Genomic DNA, 22,653 nt, shown 5'->3' on the forward strand with positions numbered 1-22,653 from the left:
CTGAAGAAAAGTACAAAAGACCAGAGTAAAACTGAGACAAGCATTTAAAGGGAAATCCTTTGACTCAGAGTCCAAAAAACAAACTGTAAATGGTTCATTCTACCAAAAGAATTAGTTTTTGTACAAAATATAATGAATTTTACACTATAAACAAAGACTGCTGTATATTTACTTAAATTAGAATTCTAGTATCTGCTTTTCCTGCAATTCTCAAGCACAAAGCATATCTGCATGCCCGAAACCTAATAACTTCATTGGCAGACTGTCTTGGAATAACCTTTTACCCTCAAGATATCTGAAAAGACGGTATTGATTCTTTCTGTTGGCTCAAAGTCCAGTGCATCAATAAGCTTTAATTTAGTTTACAAAACTCTGCCATATTAACATGAAGAGCACACTAACGTTTAATGTTTAAACATTACCTTTTACGAAAGAATATGACACAGAGCTCAGTGCAAAATCTACAAGGTCACAGTCTAAGTCTAATATTAATTCAGAAAACCTCAGCAACCTCTATCTTTATCGAACAAGACCAAACCAACCCTTAAACCTCCTACTATATAATTATTCTATTTTTATGGCCCTTCTATGAAAGAAACACAGTTTAAAATAAAAGTCTGTCATAGTCAGTCATTGAAACTAGTCCTCTAGCACTAAGCTCAACTTCAGACTTGACCAGGAAATTAAAGTAACTTCTATACATGGATGGATACTCAGAGTAATAAAATTCTCAATGTTTATGACAATATTAATTTTGACTTTTATATCTTTTGAAATCTTTGTTACCTAAAATCTTTCCCCATAAAAGTGAGCTACATTCAATTGTTACAGATTACATTTCAATAATTTGGAAGTTTCTATTTTTAGAGTTGAGCTTGAAGCACACAGACTTTTAATACAATTGACCAGTTATCCAAGCTTCAGTAAAGTTAATTCTTTTCTAAATGAAAATAAAAAATGAAATATTATGAGTTTTATTGAAAATGTTTTAATTTGGGATGTTCCTAATCTTTTTCATCATATTTCATCTTTAATCATCAATATTTTATAATTGATGCTTTAATGTTTGAGACCTCAAAAAGTATTCCTCATGATCTAAAATATACATGGCTCTGGCTTAAATTTTTTCTTCTATTTATCTCAACCTTCATTTTTATTATTCAAGGAGTTCTAGGATTAGAAGAGACATGATTAAGTTATGGCTACAAATAGCATATGACCTTAAGAGATCATACATCTGTGTTGAGATAAATCTTTAAGATGAGAAAGTAAAATTAAGAAGAATGTATGTCTTCATTATAAAATTCTTATCTAGTGGGACAAGTTTTTAACTTAAATATATTCTCTCAAAACCAAAGATACTTTTCCTAAATGAAAAATATTTCTTACTACTTATAAAATTATTCTTTCCACCCATGACATTTCACATAAAAGCACCAAAGAAAATTTCTGTAAACAAACTTTTAACCAGTAAACTAACGGCAAATATCCATTTGCCTTTATTACAATATTTAAAAGGCCATGATATGAGTCTCTACTTCCTACAATGACATTTTTATAATAAAAACCCAGGCATACAAACAAGAAATGGAATTACTGTACATTTTTGGGGAACAAAAGGGAGATTAACAGACTAAACCTTTTTAGTTAACAAAGTGAGCACAAGAAGCCTATAAAATGTACGCAATATATAAAAAGTCAGTAATTTTTTAAAGTTTCATTAGTGGGATTAATAATGATTAAGAATACAAGACGGTAGATCCACTGGTTTGTAATTATCCTGTAAACAGTAAGAAAGTAATAAGCAATAAATTAGAAATGTCTTAGCTCCTGGTACTTCCCTTCTCTTGCAAAGGAACCACTTTTAAAGCAGTTAAAATTGGCCTTCTTAAGTATTAGACTAATTCTAGCAGAAAATAAATTCCATTAGGAATAAGTTAACAGTCGACAATAGATTTTTGACAAATATATTAGAAAAAAAATACTGCAGGTCACAGGAGGATTGATCTACATGTTGTATGACAGAGTGTCTCGAAATCTCAAAACTTCTCCACTTCACTAGATTTCTTTTGTGATATATTGCTTTCTAAATTGTTTGGTAGAAAGTTAATAGAAAAATAAAAAGTGGAAAAAACATTATTTAATCTCTGCAGATTTATGAAGAAGAAAAAAACCTTCAAAATACTTTTTCCTACTACTGTTACACAGGAAAAAGTTTCATTTGGCACACAATTTGTAAAAAGAAAGAAAGAAAAAAAAGAAAGTGTTTGGCATTTCGATAACCCATAGTAATGACAACAGCAAGAAAGGAAAATAGGAAAAATTACTCTTTTAAGAAAAGATGTCAGAAGACAAACCACCAAAGGCTCTAATGTCTTCTACTCTTCGCTGTCTCTGGAATACTTTCATCTGCAACATAACGTACAAAGTATTATTTACATTATGATTATATTGGTAAAGACCAGAATCAGTTTTAGTTGTGCTCTTACAGTGCCCATTGGGGTAACAATAACCAACAAGGCAAGAAGGCCTTAAACAAAATATTCCATTTGTACTGTATACTTTATTTATTTTATGGTTCATCTTCTGGGGTGCACAAATAATTTTAGGACTCTAAAAAGTCGTGTAAACTTGGGTTGAGTTTCTGTAGCTGCTAACTATTCATTGAAGATGGTGAGTTTCTCTCTTGGAAAGTACGACATTCTGCAGGCTTAAACAGTGGTGTCTCCAAAGTCCTTGTTCCAACGTATGTATGCTTCTAAGGTCTGAGGGCTCACGCTGCGTTTTATCTTTTTTAAGGATTCAGTGAAGTCAGATAATCGAATATTTCTCATCTAGATTAATAAAAAAACACATGACAATACAAATGAACATATCTAGAGTAGTTAACCCAGTGATGAATAAAAGCAATGATGCTATTAATGTTATACATAGATTATTCTTAGAAAATCATGCCAATCATCTTATTTTACATTTTATTTATTTATTTATTTATTTAGGCCACATCCAGGGCATATGTAAGTTCTGGGGCCAGAGACTGAATCCAAGTCACAGCTGTAGCAATGCAAGATCCTTTAACCCACTGTGACAGGCTGGGGATCAAACCTGCACCTCTGCAGTGACCTAAGCCATTGCAGTAGGATTCCTAACGCACTTTGCCACAGCAGGAACTCCTTTACATATTTATCTTTAAAAAGTTTTTTTTTGGCCACACCTGTAGCATGTGGAAGTTCCCAGGTCAAGTATCAAACCTGCACCACAGGAGCAACCAAAACTACCACAGTGACAATGCCAGATTTTTTTTTTTTTGTCTTTTTTGCCATTTCTTGGGCCGCCTCCTGTGGCATATGGAGATTCCCAGGCTAGGGGTCTAATTGGAGCTGTAGCTGCCAGCCTACGCCAGAGCCACAGCAACTCGGGATCCGAGCCGCGTCTGCAACCTACACCAAAGCTCACGGCAACGCCGGATCGTTAACCCACTGAGTAAGGCAGGGACTGAACCCGCAACCTCATGGTTCCTAGTCGGATTCGTTAACCACTGCGCCACGACGGGAACTCCCAATGCCAGATATTTAACCTACTTTGCCACAAGGGAACTCCTTACATACTATTATATATTAGGCAAGTTTGCTATATAAGAAATCCTACCAAAATGCATATTTTATGTGTTTACTTTTTTAGATATTAAAATTTTAAATAATATATCCCATTATAAAAATAAAACATTCATTATAGAAAATTTGACAAAATATAGATAATCAGAAAAATCACTCACAATTGCACCATTAAGATATATGACCACTATTTGGCTTATCTCCTTCCAATATTTTTTCCTGCATATAATTTCATGGAATTTTACATTCTCAAGTCTCATTCACCACAAACATACCCTAGTTAAATTCATGCTAGGTTTAATCAGAAAGGAAAGAGGAGTTTATAAGATGCACATGGGGTGTTCCTGTTGTGGCTCAAAGGAAACGAACCCAATTAGTATCCATGAGGATGTGGGTTCCATCCCTGGCCTCACTCAGAGGGTCAAGGAACCAGAGTTGCTATGAGCTGTGGTGTAGGTTGCAGACATGGCTCAGATCTGGTGTTGCTGTGGCTGTGGCATAGGCTGGCAGCTGCAGCTCCAATTTGACCCCTAGCCTGGGAACTTCCACATGCCACACCTGTGGCCCTAGAAAAAGCAAAAAAAAAAAAAATGCACATGGAACTTCGAAGGAAATATTGCTGCTTATGTCTGAAATTTTCTAATATTACTATTCCTTAATATATTTTTGTATTACTTTGGTCTTACTTTCTTGGATTTGTTTTTGGCCATGCCCATGGCATACAGAAGTTCCCAGGCCAGGGATCAAACACCTGCCACAACAGTGATTTGAGCCACAGCAGTCATGCCAGATTCTTAACCCACTAGGCCACCAGGGAACTCCTTATTTTCTTAGATTTTTAATTGGCTTCGAGAATGTAGAATAAAACAATACTGAGTTAATAAATACCTAATTTTTACCTAAGGATTTATAAAAGGCAAAATGGAATTTGGCACAAAATGATCAGTATTAAAAATTGTTACTTGGGCAAGGTATGGTCTGTGGGCCAAATCCAGCCCACTGCCTTTTTTTCCTGTTGTTAATAAAGTTGTAGTGAACACACACACACATACACATGAATAAAATAAAAATTGTCACTTGTATATACATTTTGCCTCCAAGTAAGAAATTAAAGGAAAACTGGAAACAAAACTTCAAAAACTGATATTTATCTATATTCTTTTTACTACTCTTATAAAACCCAATCTAAGCACCTCACACTCTAATATCAACACAGCATATATTAAGAAAATCAGGAGTTCCCTGGTGGCCTAGTGGGTTAAGGAGCCATCATTGTCACTGCTGTGGCATGGATCCGATCCCTGGACTGGGAACTTCCGTATATGCCAATGGTGAAGCCAAAAAAAAAAAAAAAAAAATCAAAAACAAACAAAATAATCAACCACACTTGCAATTTGTAGCCTAATGTGAAAAATCTTTGTCCAAAAGAAAAAGAATATATTATTACCATAATCACTGTGTGAACCCTATATGTTTCTTATTTAACTGTAAAACATACCCTGGCTCTTGCTAAAGCCCAAAATGCAGAATGATGAATATAATGTAAGTATTATCTGTGATATGCCTGAATAATATTTGTCATACGATTAAAATTTTAGGAGTTCCTGTTGTGGCTCAGCAGTAATAAACCTGACTAGTATCCATGAGGATGTGGGTTTGATCTCTGGCCTGTTCAATGGGTTAAGGATCCGGCACTGCTGCAAGCTGTGGCAAAGGTGGCCGACACAGCTAGGATCCCACACTGCTGTGGCATAGGCCAGCAGCTGCAGCTCCGATTCGACCCCTAGCCTGGGAACCTCCATATACTGCAGCCCTAAAAAAAGAAAAAAAAATTTTTTTTAATTTAAAAACTTTTGCAGGAGTTCCCACTGTGGCTCAGCATAAATGAATCTGACTAGCGTCCATTAGGACGCAGGTTTGATCCCTGGCCTCTCTCAGTGGGTTAAAGGATCCAGTGTTGCTGTGAGCTGTGGTGTAGATCACAGACATGTCTCAGCTCTGGCGTTGCTATGGCTGTGGCATAGGCCGGCGACTACAGGTCTGATTTGACCCCTAGCCTGGGAAGCTCCATAAGCCAGGAGTGCAGCCCCAAAGAAGACCAAAAAAAAAAAAAAATAAAATAAAGCTTTTGGGAGTTTCCATTGTGGCTGGTGTAAACGAATCTGACTGAGATCCATGATGACATGGGTTCAGTGGCTGACCTCGATCAGTGGGTTAAGGATCTGGTGTTGCCATGAGCTGTGGTGTAGGTCACTGATGTGGCTTGGATCCCATGTTGCTGTGGCTATGGTGTAGGCTGGCAGCTGTAGCTGTGATTTGACCCCTAGCCTGGGAACCTCCATATGCTGCAGGTGCGGCCCTAAAAAGACAAAAAAAAAAAAAAAGGCATATTTATCTGGCCAAACATGATCCATTACACAAAAAGTAAATTTATGATTTAAAAATGTGGTAGGAATGCTCCGACATGTCTACTAATGATTCCACCTCTTGTTATATATACATGCCCTCGTGTAAATACTTCCCCTTGAGTGTAGACTGAACCAAAGAACAGAATACAACAAAAGTGATGACATGTCACGTCTAGTATTAGCTTATGAAGACTATGACTTCCATCTTGCTGGCACTTTCTTTCGTATTCCTGGCTCACTTGCTTTGATGAAGGAAACCTATATATTGGAGGGGCCCATATATTCTGACAAAACTGAGGCTCTTAGTCCAACAATAGAAGAGGAAATGAATTTAGCAAAGACCCATGTGAGCTTGGTAGCATATCTTTCCCGTGTTGAGTCTTACAATGACTACAACAAGAGCCAACATTTTGATCACGGCTTTGTAAGAAACACTGTAGGTAGCCCTCTGAGAGAGTTTGAAGCAAAGGACTCAAATAAGAATGCCCAAAGTCCTGACTGTGAAAATGTGAGATAATAAATACATGTCAAAATTTTTTGGCCACTCCCATGGCATCCAGAAGTTCCTGAGCCAGGGATTAAACCCACGCCACAGTAGTGACAACACCAGATCCTTAACCTGCTATGCCACTAGGGAATTCCTAAACAAATGTGATTTTAAGCTGCTAAGTTTGGGGCAAATTTTTGTTACATGGCGATACATCCCTATTGCAATAGAAATACCTTGTTTTAAAATACGAGTCTGTAAGAGTTACTAAAATACGAAAACATACTAAAAATTCATTTACTCAGAGTAAAACAGTAACTATATTAAGGTTGACTTTGTTGAGTGAAGAAGAAAAATGTTGTTCAAGTTTGGTTGTACCTATATTCTCAGGATGGATAAAACATACACAAAGGTTAACAGAGTGGGTATCAATGGAAAACAGGTTCCTTTCTCATGAGATAATTATGGATAGATTACTAAGAATTTCTCATATTCCCTAAGCAGCACCTACTTACTTTCATAAAATTATTATAAGGTACTAATGAAGGGGCATCAAAGCATTCATTCCATTTATAGGTCTAAGTGGCCTTCCCAATAGATCTTTATAGAAAATGCCAGGGCCTAGGAGTTTAATTTTATTTATTTATTTATTTGTCTTTTTAGAGCCGCACCCCTGGCATATGGAGGTTCCCAGGCTAGGGGTCTAATCAGAGCTGTAGCTGCCAGCCTATGCCACAGCCATAGCAATGCCAGATCCGAGCCGTGTCTGCAACCTACATCGCAGCTCACGGCAATGCCAGATCCTTAACCCACGGAGCAAGGCCAGGGGTGGAACCCGCAACCTCATGGTTCCTAGTCGGATTCATTTCTGCTGTGCTATGACAGGAACTCCTTTTTATTATTTTTTTTTTTAAAAGTATAGATATATATGGATAACTGAATCACTTTGCTGTACTCCTGAAACACTGTAAAGCAACTATACTTCAATAGGAAGTTCTCTTGCGGCATAGTGGGTTAAGGATTCAGTGTTATCAGTGTAGCAGCTGGGGTCGCTGCTATGACAGGTAAGAGGTTCAATCCCTGGCCCGTAACTTCCACATGCTGTGGGTACAGCCACAAAAAAAACAAAAAAACAAAAAACAAAAAACACTTCAGTAATTATTATTTTTAGAAAGCTGAAGAAAATGAATTTTTAAGATAATAGCAGCTAAATACCAAAGTATGTAAGTAAAACTCTCTATTTCTAAGCTTCATTTATGTCAAACACATACCAGGTAGACTGTGAAAATGGAAAGGATGGTTTCAAGAACTGTGAGAGCTTTCTTAGTAATGTAGTTGGTGAATCAACATGCACAATATGCCTGGAGAGAACCTCGAATTTAGTTGGAAGCTTGAAGAAAAAAGACTGCGAACACTCACTCTCTCTGTTCTGACTTCTCAACAGCTGGAAAACTTTGGTAGGACACTCTGCAATGTGCAGACCCCCAGCCAGCCTCCAACCTCCAGTGCATGTCTCTGGGTTTTGTTTTGTTTTTTGGGTTTTTTCACAGTTCACATTTGAACTCCACTGGGGTTCTACTTTGTTCTATTTCAGGAATGAGGTCTCCAGGATAATGTTTTAGGTGCTATCTGAGCTCTGAGATAAGTTACACAATTCAAGTCTCATTTAAAACGTCACGGGAGTTCCCATCATGGCTCAGTGGTTAATGAACCCGACTAGCAAAATACATACATACATACATACATACATATACACACACAGACACACACATAGTCATTAAGTTGTTTTCTATCAAATCACATTATGTAAATACTGAACAAAATAAAATTATAAGACACTTGAGGATTTTATAGACTATAACAGGTTAACCCCTTGATGTTCTATTTTGTTAGTTTCTCAATAATATTTATGCTCTACTTCTTATAAAAGCAATATAATTTCCATTATAATGTAATTTATTACATTTTTAAAAACATGGTAGCCCCTTTAGGAGATACCTAAGCATTTCTTTTGAAAAAAATTGCCTGTAAAATGTAGGATTGAGTATGTAAAATGATCATAACTGTATGATTAATCTTATTTAAAAAAATTTTTTTATGGCCACATCATGGAAATTCCTGGGACAGGGATTAAATCCAAGCAACAGGTGTGACCTATGCTGCAGCTCTAGCAATGCCAGGCCCTGTAACCCACTGCAATGGTCCAAAGATCAAACCTGTACCTCCTCAGGGACTCCAGCCACTGCAGTTGCATTCTTTTTTTTTGTCTTTTTAGGGCTGCACTCGCGGCATAGGGAGGTTCCCAGGCTAGAGGTCTAATTGCATCTGTAGCCGCTGGCCTATGCACAACCACAGCAACACCAGATCTGAGCTATATCTGCAACCTAAACCACAGTTCACAGCAATGCTGGATCCTTAACCCACTGAGCGAGGCCAGAGATCAACTTGTGTCCTCATGTATACTATTTCTGCTGAGCCTCGACAGGAACCCCCTGTATAATATTTTTTGTGCATTACCAAGGAACACCATAAGAGACTATAATTTGATAGTTGTCCATATTTGAAAATGAAGCAAAATTAATTTTTTTCTAGTTTCTAATCAAATAAACTAGAAAAATTCAGACAAAAGAAAGGTTTTACAGTATAGAAAATCAGAACAAAAGAAAGATAATTGTAAAATAGTATACCTCACTGGCAGACATATTCTTCACTTGTTCTGGTTTCAGTTCTGAAAAATATAAAAGTCAACCACTTAAAAAAAAAATTTCCAAGCTTAAACTGCCTAAGAGCAAAATGAAGTGCAATAACCTAAAAGTATACTTTGAATATAAATCATATTAAGAGCATGTACAGTTTACAAATGCTTACAATAATATTCCTACTTAGGAAGCATTCAATTTATTTATATATTGCTCAAGAACAATAGAATTTACAAATTTGAGAATAAAAAATAAAATAATGCAACTTGTTCTTTTAAAAAGGCATTAGTTTTTCTTGGTTTTTGTTTTGGTCATGCCTATGAATGTGGAAGGTCCCAGGCAAGGGATCAGACCCAAGCTGCTGCAGTGATAACAACAGATCCTTACACTGCGTCACAAGAAAAGTCTAAAAGCATTAGAGGTTTTTTTTTGCCTTTTTGTCTTTCTAGGGCCACACCTGAGGCATATGGAGGTTCCCAAGCTAGGCATCAAATCGGAGCTGTAGCTACCAGCCTACACCAGAGCCACAGCAATGTGGGATCCGAGCCACGTCTGCAACTACATCACAACTCACTGCAACGCTGGATCCTTAAACCACTGAGAGAGGCCAGGGATTGAACCTGAGTCCTCATGGATGCTAGTCTGGTGCGTTAACTGCCGAGCCACAATGGGAACTCCAGTTTTTTGGGTTTTTTTTTAAAGCCAAAAACTCTCTGCTTCAGAATAATAGTCATAACGTTCTAAAAGATAATCAATGACTTATACATTAGCTACTGTTTCTGAATCCAATATTTGAATTATATTTCATGCCTCCAGCAGTAAGAAAGCTTAACTAAAATGCTTGACCCTGAGTTTCAAAATATATTCTCAAGGTTACATTTATTATTCTCTAAAGCAGCAGTTCTTAATCAGTACCCTGTGTCACTATGGGAGTTGTGTTCAGGAAGGTGCATGTTGCAGGTTCTATTTTACCACCATAGCCAGTAATCTGAATGTATACCTGAAAGCATGACCCTTCTACTGCCCATGCTGCCTGTGGATAAGTAGCTAAGAACATCTACTCTAGAGTGCTATATTAATTTAACATAAGCTAAAAATGATCAGAATCAACAAATGACCTTGAATTAAAAACACAGCAATGAAGGGAGCTCCCATTGTGGCTCAGCAGTTCATGAATCACACTAGCATCCATGAGGACACAGGTCTGATCCCTGACCTTGCTCAGTGGGTTAAGGATCCCGCATTGCTGTGGGCTGTGGCAGAGATCACAGGCATGGATTGGATCCTGAGTTGCAGTGGTTGTGGTGTAGGCCAGAAGCTGTAGCTCTGATTAGACCCCCAGCCTGGGAACATCTATATGCCACAGGTGCAGCCATAAAAAGACAAAAAACAAGAAAAAAACCCACAGCAATGAATGATAGACTCTGCTGCAATTTTTCAAAATATAACATATAATAATAAAAGTAGAAACTTTTATTTATATGTTTCCTTAAGAATACTGAAATGAAAAGAACCAATAGGTAAGAACATTTCCCTTTTACTTTTCTTTTTCACTTGCTTAAAAAAGTTATCTTGCAGTTCCCGTCGTGGCGCAGTGGTTAACAAATCCGACTAGGAACCATGAGGTTGAGGGTTCCATCCCTGGCCTTGCTCAGTGGGCTAAGGATCCGGCGTTGCCATGAGCTGTGGTGTAGGTTGCAGATGCGGCTCGGATTCCCTGTTGCTGTGGCTCTGGCGTAGGCTGGCAGCTACAGCTCCAATTAGACCCCTAGCCTGGGAAACTCCATATGCCTCGGGAGCGGCCCAAGAAATGGCAAAAAGACAAAAAAAAAGTTCTCTTTTTCTTTAGTTTTCTGCTACTAACCTACCAGCAAGAAGTGAAACCTGCTGTCTAGAACAAGGCTCATGATCCACTGATCCATGGATTGTCGTACGGTCGGTGAGCTAAGAACAGTTTCACTTTCTTTTTTGTTAATAAAAAAAAAATAAACAAGAATACAGAACAGAGAGCATTATGTGGCCCATGAGCCTAAAATGTTTACTACTAGGCTTTTTTCAGAAAGGTTTGCTAACTCTGTCTAGAAACTTTCTATCGAGTTTTATGTTAAGTTTTCCACTGACATGCTTTTATTGCTTTCCTACTAATCAAAAAGATCTCTCAATTAGGGACTTCTTAAAACTTCTGAAGGAGTCTAATAAACAGTTACAAATGTTCCAAGCTTTTGTATTCTTACCTCGGATAGGACCCAGGGCTGCATCTTTTGCCAAAGCTGTTAGATCACTTCCTGAGTATCCGTCGGTCAATCTGAGAATGAGAAGGAAGAAAGAGCAACTTATTTTCACCTCTGCAGAAATAAAATCTCTACGTAGTAAGTGAGTAAAACCCAGTTTTCCTCTGTCATCAAGCAGACATGTATGTGTTTTGATTTTAAGGGCACAGAAAGGCCCACTTCCTAAAAATGAATAAAACAGTCTTCTGGTTCACTGTAATGCCTCAAATTTTTGTCATTAGAACTTTCCTTAGATAAAGTACACTGTATTTCCAGGAATCTCCATTAAACTGTAAATATGTCTCCTGGAAAGGTAACATCTATAAGCCATTGCGGGGTAATTGACACATAAATGCAATTACTTCTCTGTAAGTCAAAAGAGTTTTTATCTCAACAAAGAGAACTGCCTTGATGAAATGATGGCCAATCAAGGAAGATTTCTTTCCAGGTAGGACAGGCAGGGTGAAGAAAAGGCCTAGGGTAGGAGACACTGGCAAAAAGAGGCACACCTGAATGGGATGCCACAATGGAGAATCCTGGGCAGCCAAGAGATTATCAAAGGGAACTAAGAATTGGGGAGGCAAAGCAGAAGAGGAAAATATAACCGGGGGCGGGGGGGGGGCGGGGGGAGGAAGCATTTACTTATCATGTATTATGTTAAACACCTATACAAACATTAGTAGAACACTTTATTGGAATGACAAAAGAGTATCTCAACATTTCCAAGTATTTCTTTTTTTTTCTTTCTTTTCCTTCTTTTTTTTTTTTTTTTTTTTTTTGCTGGCCATGTCTGTGGCCTGCAGAGAAGTTCCAGGACCAGGGGTGAAATCACGCCACAGCAGAAACCCAAGCCACAGCAGTGACAATGTTGGCTCTTTAACCTACTGAGCCACCAGGAAACTCCTAGTGTTTGTTCTTTTTTCATAAGTATTTGGGAATCAGCTTTTTTATTAAAATTACTAGCTTTTCGCAGTTATTGAATATTTTAAATTACTTTGAGATTTTTCAATGACTAAAAATTCGTGAGTGCATCTCCTATTATTCACTTTCTACTCACATACAGTACTCACAAAAAAAGTTGAAGACATCAAAGCTAAAACAAATTCATGCAATACAAAAGAACATGTTTGTTTATTTATTTATTTATGTATTTATTTATTTTTTAGGACCACATCCAAGGCATATGGACAGTCCCAGGATAGAGGTAGAATCGGAGCTGTAGGCTGCAGCCTACACCACAGCCACGCCAGATCTGAATTGCATCTGCAACCTATGCCTCGGGCTGCAGCAACACTGGATCCTCAACCCACTGAGGGAGGCCAGGGATTGAACCTACATCCTCATGTATGCTAATTGGGTTCTTAACCCACTGAACCACAATGGAAACTGCCAAAAGAACAAGTTTAAATGAAAATATCTGTGTTGGTGTGGGCAGATATGAGATAATTTAAATTTTAAAAATGACTTTAATCCACTTATAAGTTTATATAAAGAATACATGAGTTCCCGTCGTGGCGCAGTGGTTAACAAATCCGACTAGGAACCATGAGGTTGCGGGTTCGGTCCCTGCCCTTGCTCAGTGGGTTGACAATCCAGCGTTGCTGTGAGCTGTGGTGTAGGTTGCGGACACGGCTCGGATCCCGCGTTGCTGTGGCTCTGGCGTAAGCCGGTGGCTGCAGCTCCAATTGGACCCCTGGCCTGGGAACCTCCATATGCCGCGGGAGTGGCCCAAGAAATAGCAACAACAGCAACAACAACAACAACAACAACAAAAAAGACAAAAAAAAAAAAAGAATACAGGGAGTTCCTATTGTGGCTCATCGGGTTACAAACCCGACTAGCACCCATAAGGATTCAGGCTCGATCCCTGGCCTTGCTCAAGTGGATCAAGGATCCGGTGTTGCTGTGAGCTGTGGTGTAGGTCACAGGTGTGGCTTAGATCTGGCGTTGCTGTGGCTGTGGCATTGGCCAGCAGCTGGCAGCTCCGATTCCATCCCTAGCCTGAGAACTTCCATATAGCCCAGGTGTGGCCTTAAGAAGTGGAAAGAAAAAAAAAGACACAGTATCATCATTGTGTATTTAGGTCAAATCTTCTAGAAGATCTGGAAATTAAAATTTAGACACCATGTAAATAAAAAAAATGAGATAAGAGAGAAGGTAGAGGAAGTAGAGAATGAAACAAGAAGTCTTCTGATAAATAACTTATACACTTCATACATGAGCTTACTTTGAACAAAACCAAAAATGACTTCTTTAAAAAAAAAAAAAAGCTGCAAGATAGACCAAACCAAATTACTCACCTAGCAAGTTGTGCCAGTTCCTTTTGGGTCAGTGGGCTTCCTTGTTTACATAATAGATTTTTTAATAAAAGTAGTCGTGTCTGAAAAGAAATATTCAAGAATTATCACTACCGTACAACACAAGGGAACTTTATCCAGTCTCATGATGGAAGACAGTATGAGAAAAGGAATGTTTATATATATATATATATACATATATATATATATATATGACTGTGTCACATTGCTATACACAGAAATTGGCACAATATTTTAAGTCAACTATAATAAAGAAAAAATTTTTTCAAATAAAAAAAAAAAGAACTAGCAGTCCTAAGAATTAGCTTACTAAAATATCCAGGAATTAGGTTCAAATCCCAACTCTCATTTAGAAGCTGAATGATCTTATACAAACCACTCTGCCCCTTAGAGTCTCACTTGTATTTGTTAAAACAGCTTTTTTTTTTTCTCTTTAGGGCCACACCGGTGGCATATGGAAGTTCCCAGGCTAGAGGTCGAACTGGAGCTGCAGCTGCTAGCCTATGCCTCAGTCATAGCAACATGGGATCCAAGCCACATCTGTGACCTATGCCACAGCTTGTGGCAACACCAGATCCTTAACCCACTGAGGGAGGCCAGAGATCAAACCTGAATCCTCATGGAGACTATGTTGGGTCCTTAACCCACTGAGCCACAATGGGAACTCCAAAAAACAATTTTTACAAAATACCTGAAAGAGTTAAAGGCAATTCAAATAAAGCACTGAGCAAGTAGCTGATCTCACTAGAAAGAATGTTAAAGGTCTGAGCTGGAAAACCACAGTTTAAAGAAAAACAACCAGTTTTATAGAGGTATGAATTCATATAGCACGGAACGTCATCTGTTTTCAGTGTATAATTTAATGACATTTAATAATTTAGAGTCATGCAACCACCACCAAAATCCAATTTTAGAACATTTCCATCACTCCAAAAAGTCAACATGTGCCTCTCTGCAGTTAACCCCTGCTTCCACTAATAACTTTAGCCAGTACCTACTTTTTGTTTCTAGAAATTTGCTTTTTCTGGACATTTCATATAAATGTAATCATATGACAGGTAATCTTTTGCACCTGGCATCTTTCACTTAGTATAATATTTTTGAGGTTCATCCATATTACGGTATATGTAAGTAACTCATTCCTTTTATTGCTAAACTGTATTCCATTAAATGGATATACCACTTTCATTTATCTAGTCACCAACTGGTGACTATTTTATTTTATTTTTACAGCCACACCTATGACATGTAGAAGTTCCCGGGTTATGGGCTGAATCAGAGCTATAGCCACAGACCTATACCACACTCACACCAGATCCAAGCTGCACCTGTGATCTATGACACAGCTTGTGGCAATGTCAGATCCTTAACCCACTGGCCAGGGATTGAACCCATATTCTCACAGACACTATGTCGGGTTCTTAACCCTCTGAGCCACAGTGGGATCTCCTGATGACTATTTTACATTCTTTGCAGTTCTTGGCTACTACTTAAAATGCTGTTATAGGCGTTCTCTTATGACTCAGTGGGATAAGGAAATGGGGTTGTCACTGCAGTGACTTGGGTTGCTACTGTGGTACAGGTTCGATGTCTGGCTTGGGAACTTCCGTATGCTGCAGGCAGAGCCAAAAACATTTTAAGAAGATTCCTTTTTTTCTTTTTTTTGTCTTTTCTGGGGCCGCACCCGTGGCATATGGAGGTTCCCAGGCGAGGGATCTAATGAGAGCTGTAGCCGCTGGCCTACGCCAGAGCCACAGCAACGCAGGATCTGAGCCGCATGTGAGACCTACACCACAGCTCACGGCAACGCTGGACCCTTAATCCACTGAGCAAGGCCAGGGATCGAACCTGCAACCTCACGGTTCCTAGTTGGGTTCGTTAACCACTGCGCCATGATGGGAACTCCAGAAGATTCTTGAACATGTCTTTGTGCAAAACATGTTTTCAAATCTCTTGGGTAGATTCTTAGGAATGGAATTGTTGGGTCTTACACACTAAGTTTATGTTTATCTTTTTAAAAAACTGCCAAACTTTTCCAGTGTAGCTATACCATGCATTGGAAGACTTAATACAGTCAAGATGGTAGTTCCTGTTTGTCCTAAAAAAACAAAAAACAAAAAACAAAACCCACATAGATACATACCTCCTCATTTGGCAAAGACACATATACCCGTTTGATGAAACGCCTAAAAAAAGGATTACAGTTTTGAATTTAAAGATAATTCAGTTTAAGTAGCAGACAGCAAGAACAAAGTTTTAAGTATAATGCTCAAGGCATCTGAATACATTTTAGTAGTCAACAATGTAAAAAGTTATTTTTAGAATTACTTGTTTAAAAACCCTTAATTTAGTATTGTCAGAATTAATCATTTATATACACATACTTTTAACACTTTAAAACAGAATATCTGATATAAAAAGTTGAATAAACAGATTTCTGCTGTCTTCTTGAAACTATAAATAACTAAAACCAATAAGGACAAGACAAATAGCAATGTAAACTCCATCATCAACAAACTAGGTAACATTTACAGAACTAAAATGTATAAAGAAGAGGGCAGGCAGTTAAAATTATGCTGACAAAGGAGAATGAATACACATAGGTCCTGCCACTGCAGATTCTAGACATGGCCGTCAGAGCACAGAAGGAACGGAGAGAGTGCACTCTAAGAGGTAAGAGAACTAACCTCCCCACATTTAAACAAGCATGTGAGGAATTGCTCTGCAAATCCTGTGACCCAGTGAGTAGCAAGGGACTGGCAAGGAAGGTGAGGCTGAACAAAGAAAACTCAAAGACACATCATCTTTGTAAGACATCAGTCTGGCAAGATGACAAGCTTTCTTACAGTGAGCAATCTCCTTCCACTGAAGAAGACCAAATAAATCCAATCTCTTATTTACACACAAATACGCTTCTTTTACAGGTAGGGCTTTGTTGTGAGTCAGGGAGACTACCCATTGTCCAGGGTATTCATACAACAACTCAAGATCCTTGCTTGAAATCTTAACTTTTCTGGCTCTTCTCCTACACTATCCTTCCAAAACTAGGTTTTCCAAGAAAACTCTCTCATTCAATTAAAAAAGATGAGCAAAACAGGCAGCAGCATAGGACTGATTTTTCAAAAGTGCCAACAGAGAGGGAAAGAAATAGAATAAACATAAAACACGTAAGATGAAGAACATACATAAGAGGATTTGTTCACAGAGCAAATTAAAATTGTGACCCAATATCTTTCCATGAAATGAAATAATTTAATTTTTTAAAAAGGCTTCTATAAAAGAGCTCAATGAAATATAAGGGCTTAAGGAAATAAAACAACAGAAGATGAAAAATGGGACTGCAGAGATAAAGAAAGCAATAAAAAAGAAAACAAAAATGACCACAGAAACAATGGTTACAAAAGTAGTAGTAGGAAGGGAGTTCCCATCAGCACAGCGGAAATGAATCTGACTAGGAACCATGAGATTGTGGGTTTGATCCCTTGGCCTCGCTCAGCCAGTTAAGAATCCGGTGTTGCCATGGCTGTGGCATAGACAACAACAGCTATAGCTCCGATTTGACCACTAGCCTGGGAACCTCCATATGCCATGGGTGCAGCCCTTAAAAAAAAAAAAAGTAGTAGTAGGAAGGAGATTAGATACTAGCCCAAGAAAAGATAAGGATTAACAAACATGAAAATAGAAAAAAAACAAACTAAAAAATACCTGAGTTTAAAGGGATTAGAAAGGAAATTACAGATATGAAAGACAAAATATGCAACATAATGCATAAATTGCATGCAGAAGGAAATATTAGGGGGAAAAAAAAAAGAAAGGCGGTATTCAAAATAACTTGCCCCAAACAAAGGAGGTTTCAAACTATCAATTTAAACAAACACCAAATACCAGAAAAAATACAGATCAATGTATTTTTCAAATAAGCAGATTTCAATAGTTGAAAACTGTATCCAATAAAGAGAAAAAAAAAATCCAGGTAACATATTAATGTGAATAAAAGCAGGCTGGCTTCAGATTTTCACTTTGCAACAATCCAATCCTAGAAACAATAGGACAATGTTACAAATTCCTCAGGAAAAAAAATAGGAGGCCTAAGAACTTTATGCTGAGTCAAAATGTCCTTCCAATAGGAAAGGAACAAATTTGTTTAAACACAGAAGAATGTAGCTCCCATGAGCTCCCTTTTATCAGCTTTTCATGAACCCCAGTAAAAGAGGACAAAAATCAGATTTGGAGTTTTAAGATACTTTAATACAACCCAGAAGATATAAGCGATGTGCCTAAAACCATAAAGTCAAAAATAGTTTTCAGGGTATCATGCTGGCCCTGTCCTCAAAATCTTTATTTGGTAACAAGAGGCCATGGGATGGACACGGAGAGGAAATAATTAATTTAGTCTTCAAACTGAGAGCAAAGGAAACGAGAAATTTGAGATGAACATATGAATAAACACATCTGTAATAAACATGTGTGTTTCTGGAGTTCCCGTCGTGGCTCAGTGATTAACGAACCTGACTAGTATCCATGAGGACTTGGGTTCAATCCCTGGCCTTGCCCAGTGGGTTAAGGATCTGACATTGCCATGAACTGAGGTGTAGGTCGAAGACATGGCTTGGATTCCCCCGTTGCTCTTGGTGTGATGTAGGCCAGCAGCTGCAGCTCCAATTCGACCCCTAGCCTGGGAACCTCCATATGCCACAGGTGCAGCCCTAAAAAAGACAAATAAAATAAAATAAATGTGTGTTTCTATGTAAATCTCCCTACCTGAGAACAGCCTCATCAAGCTCTTGTGGCCTGTTAGTTGCACCCATTACAAGCACTCTGTCATCTCCAGCAGATTGTACCTATAAGCCAAAACTTTTTTCAGTACTTTTTAGACAATAAAAAAAAAAACAAAGAAAAACATAATAAAGACAACTATTTCTAATTTGGGGCATTCAATAGGAAAATACATACACTGAAATCTATTGCCTTAAAAATATCATAATCAGGAGTTCCCATCATGGTTCAGTGGTTAACGAATCCGACTAGGAACCACGAGGTTGTGGGTTTGATCCCTTGCGTCGCTCAGTGGGTTAAGGACCCGGTGTTGCCATGAGGTGTGGTGTAGGTCACAGACGCGGCTCGGATCCAGCATTGCTGTGGCTGTGGCTGTGGCATAGGCCAGTGGCTACAGCTCCGATTAGACCCCTAGCCTGGAAACCTCCATATGCCTTGGGTGTGGCCCTAGAAAATACAAAAAGTCAAAAAAAAAAATCATAATCAATACTTACACCATCAAATTCTATTAAAAATTCAGTTTTTAGACGTCTACTGGCATCATGTTCTCCTTCTCTTCTTTCACGCAAAAGGCTATCAACTTCATCTAAAGTAAATGCAAGGATAAGACTTTAGTATAGCAGAAATTGAGAGAACACTGTAAGTCAACTATACTTTAACAAAAAACAAACAAACAAACAAACAAATAATAAAACAAGGATACGACTTTAATTAAAAGCCAAGCTGGGAGTTCTCAATGTGGCTCAGCAGGTTAAGGACCCAGCATTGTCACTGCAGCGGCTCGGGTTGCTGCTGTGGCACCAGTTTGACCCTGGCCCAGGGAACTTCCACATGCTTTGGACATGGCAAGGAAAAAAAAAAAAAAAAAAAAAGGCAAAGGCCAAGCTATATGAGTCACCTGAGATTAATCTAGTTTACTGTAAGTTATTAATACAGTGGATGCTACTCAGTTCATTAGATAGTCTTTAACCGTGTGCTTCTTTAAAACTTCTTCCTTCTGAATAATCTTTCCTATCACAGCTTTCACATTTGGAGAGGGGAATTTTACAACTGTTCAACTAACTTAGTTGGAGAACATGTTCTTACCTATAAAAATTATAGAAGGCTGAAGTTCTCGAGCCACAGCAAAAAGAGCTCTCACCAATTTTTCTCCTTCTCCTACCTAAAACAAGGCATTATACAGTGTTATACCCATAAAATTCAACGTTATTCCAGCTTTTTAAATTATACTATTGAAAGTCTAGAACCTAGGAATTTAATTTTCTTTCTTTGCAACAACCAAAGATTTGGTTTAAGGAATGAGGGATAAAGGAGGTGGAGGGATGTTACCGAATTGTCCCTTATAATTTTAGAAAATACACCACTTATTTATTATTTAAGACAGTTGGTAAGTACTTTTAAAAATGAACTATATCTCTGTCGTGCTTCACTCTGCATCCCTAAGACTTGAGAATGGAAGAGCTATTAGGGCTATAACTAGTGAGAAGCTGGAATACTAAGGGGGAGAGAGAGAGACGCAGCACATATTCCTTAAGCCCTAGGTTGCAGGGTATATTCACAGAAGCAGTAAGCTGCAACGTGCTCTCCTAAACAAAACTTGCTCTAAGAACACCTTGAAAACCTATTCTCACAATATCACTGTCTCACAATATTTACTGACAGAGATATTCTCACAATATCACTGGCAATAAGTACCAAAGTATTTCTAGATCTAGGAGCTTTATGAGCGCTCCTTGAGACATTCCCAGGGGCTGAGACACTATACCAAAGCCATTCTATGCACTAAAGCATCTAACGAAAGGGTCATGAGGTTTGGGGTAATCTAGTTAAATAAAAGGAAAAAAGGAATGGTTCTAGATTTAGAATCGTCAAAAATATTCTCAGAGCCAGAAGGAACTATAAGAGATCATCTCTTTATGACATCAATCCTTTATAAGTGACACTTTCTTAAAGTCAGCTCAGATATGAAATTTAGATTGGAATTCCTATCTTCTAAGTTCCAAGATAGTGTTTTCTGTTATAGTATGTGCATAATGTGGGTAAACCTACTTTAACAACCACTTTATGTATAAAATTTCACATTGGAAGCAAAATTTAACCAGGAAGAGAATCATTTTATAGTTACTTTCAATTAATTTATAAAATTGAAAATAAATAAATAAAAAATTTTAAAATTGAGAATACTGCCAATACCTGATCTTGGATTTCTAGCCTCCAAAATATAAGACAATAAATTTCTATTGTTTAAGTCATCCAGTTTGTGGTACTTTAATACAAAGCCCTAGCAAATGAATACAGCATTTGACAGGACAATTTTAATTTTAAAAGAGTCTAACAAATGCACATAACTTTGTATTTTGAGGAGTGATATTTGGGAGTTCCCATGGTGGTTCAGTGGCAACTAACCCGACGAGTATCCACGAGGATGCAGCTTCAATCCCTGGCCTTGCTCAATGGGCTAATGATCTGGCTTTGCCATAAACTGTGATGTAGGTCACAGATGCAGCTCAGATCCCGGGCTGCTGTGGCTGTGGTGTAGGCCGCAGCTGCAGTTCCAATTCAACCCCTAGCCTGGGAATTTCCATGTACTGAGGGTGCAACCTTAAAAAGACAAAAAAAAAAAAAAAAAGGTGATATTTATCATGTCTAGAAAATAGATATAAAACTCAGAAAAAAACATTTTTGTGTAATGTTATAACTATTTATACTTAACATATTAACATTTAGACAGTAACTTAAAATATGATATTTGAAAGAGAATACTCACATATTTTGAAGTTAGACTTGCAGCACTTATATTAAAGAAGGTTGCATTAGATTCTGCAGCTACTGCTTTAGCCTTTAAAAATCACAAAGGTAAATATTACATAGTTCAATTGCTTTAAAAAGATAAACACATTTGATCAATTTAAATACTAGAACAGTTTTGGTAAAAATATAAGGTATGACACAACTCCCAACATATAGTAATCAATGTTTCCTTTCCAGCAATGAGGAAAAAGTCTAGGAAGAGCTATGCTTCTTTTTACACTCTTTTACTCTAAGAAAGAACTGACAGAGGTTAAAAAAAAATACATGGTGTTACTCTAGTTAGAGAAAGACAACTAGTTAGAGAAAGAAAAACAGCTAAGGGAAAAAATTACTCTTTGCCTATCTATGTTTTCCCTCTAGGAAAGCTATTCAGGACAAAGGGGTATCCAGATCCTGGCATAAACTTTTGGTAAAGGATATGGGAAAAAAATATTTGTTGTATGTCAATTATGCCTCAATTAAAAAAAAAAGACATCTTATGCTATTTTATTTAAATAAAGCTGTTAAAATAGTAAAAAAAAAAATCACAGGAGATACTCAATATAGTAAAGTAAGCTCTTCTATTTATTATTTAACTTGGGAATATAGTGAAAGTTACATTATTAAATTTAGCTAGCTCTAAATTATTACTGAAGATAACATATATGGTTTTCCACCTACTTCTTCATTAAAAACTAGCTAAAAAACTTAAGAGGGTATATTATAACAAAAAGCAAGTCATGAATAATAGACTCAGAGTTCCTGTCATGGCTCAGCGGTTGACAAACCCAACTAGTATCCTTGAGGGTGCAGGTTCGATCCTTGGCCTTTCTCAGTGGGTTAAGGATCTGGTGTTGCCATGACCTGTATGTAGGTTGCAGACACGGTTCAGATCCTGCACTGCCGTGGCTGTGGCTATGGTGTAGACCGGCAGCTGTAGCTCCCATCTGACTCCTAGCCTGGGAACTTCCATATGCCATGGGTGCAGTCCTAAAAGACAATAAATAAGTAAATAGTAGACTTTATGGGCAATAAAAAATTTTTTTTCGATATATCCCTAGTATCTCAGTAGAACATGCAAATTTAAAAAGAATTCTTACCAGCATTGTTTTTCCATTTCCAGGTGGACCGAAGAGTAACAATCCTCTGGCAGGAGCTCTAAGCCCTGTGAACAACTTAAAAATATATACTTTAACTCACAACTATGATTCTGGAGGTACTTTTCCCAGACAGTTAAACTATTATTTGTTATCTAAAAAGCACCCATTTTACAGCAGCATCCTTCCAAAGA

General features: G+C 37.7%; 1 protein-coding gene across 2 annotated transcripts in view; it reads right to left on the bottom strand.

The window, feature by feature from the left end:
* Window positions 1-2,543: 2,543 nt before the first annotated feature.
* Window positions 2,544-22,653, bottom strand: part of SPAST (spastin) — a 75,196-nt gene continuing 55,086 nt past the window's right edge. For both annotated transcript variants that reach the window (XM_047782331.1, XM_047782332.1), the window contains exons 8-17: window positions 22,463-22,537; window positions 21,340-21,411; window positions 19,659-19,734; window positions 19,067-19,158; window positions 18,558-18,637; window positions 15,940-15,982; window positions 13,779-13,858; window positions 11,443-11,513; window positions 9,197-9,237; window positions 2,544-2,834 (exon numbers count right to left, since the gene is read on the bottom strand). In XM_047782331.1, coding sequence (XP_047638287.1) covers window positions 2,712-2,834; window positions 9,197-9,237; window positions 11,443-11,513; window positions 13,779-13,858; window positions 15,940-15,982; window positions 18,558-18,637; window positions 19,067-19,158; window positions 19,659-19,734; window positions 21,340-21,411; window positions 22,463-22,537 — 753 coding nt within the window. In that variant the 3' untranslated portion in view covers window positions 2,544-2,711. The remainder of the gene's footprint in view (window positions 2,835-9,196; window positions 9,238-11,442; window positions 11,514-13,778; window positions 13,859-15,939; window positions 15,983-18,557; window positions 18,638-19,066; window positions 19,159-19,658; window positions 19,735-21,339; window positions 21,412-22,462; window positions 22,538-22,653) is intronic.

The sequence above is a fragment of the Phacochoerus africanus genome, chromosome 5, assembly GCF_016906955.1.
Source record: "Phacochoerus africanus isolate WHEZ1 chromosome 5, ROS_Pafr_v1, whole genome shotgun sequence".
In the NCBI taxonomy this organism is placed as follows: Eukaryota; Metazoa; Chordata; class Mammalia; order Artiodactyla; family Suidae; genus Phacochoerus; species Phacochoerus africanus.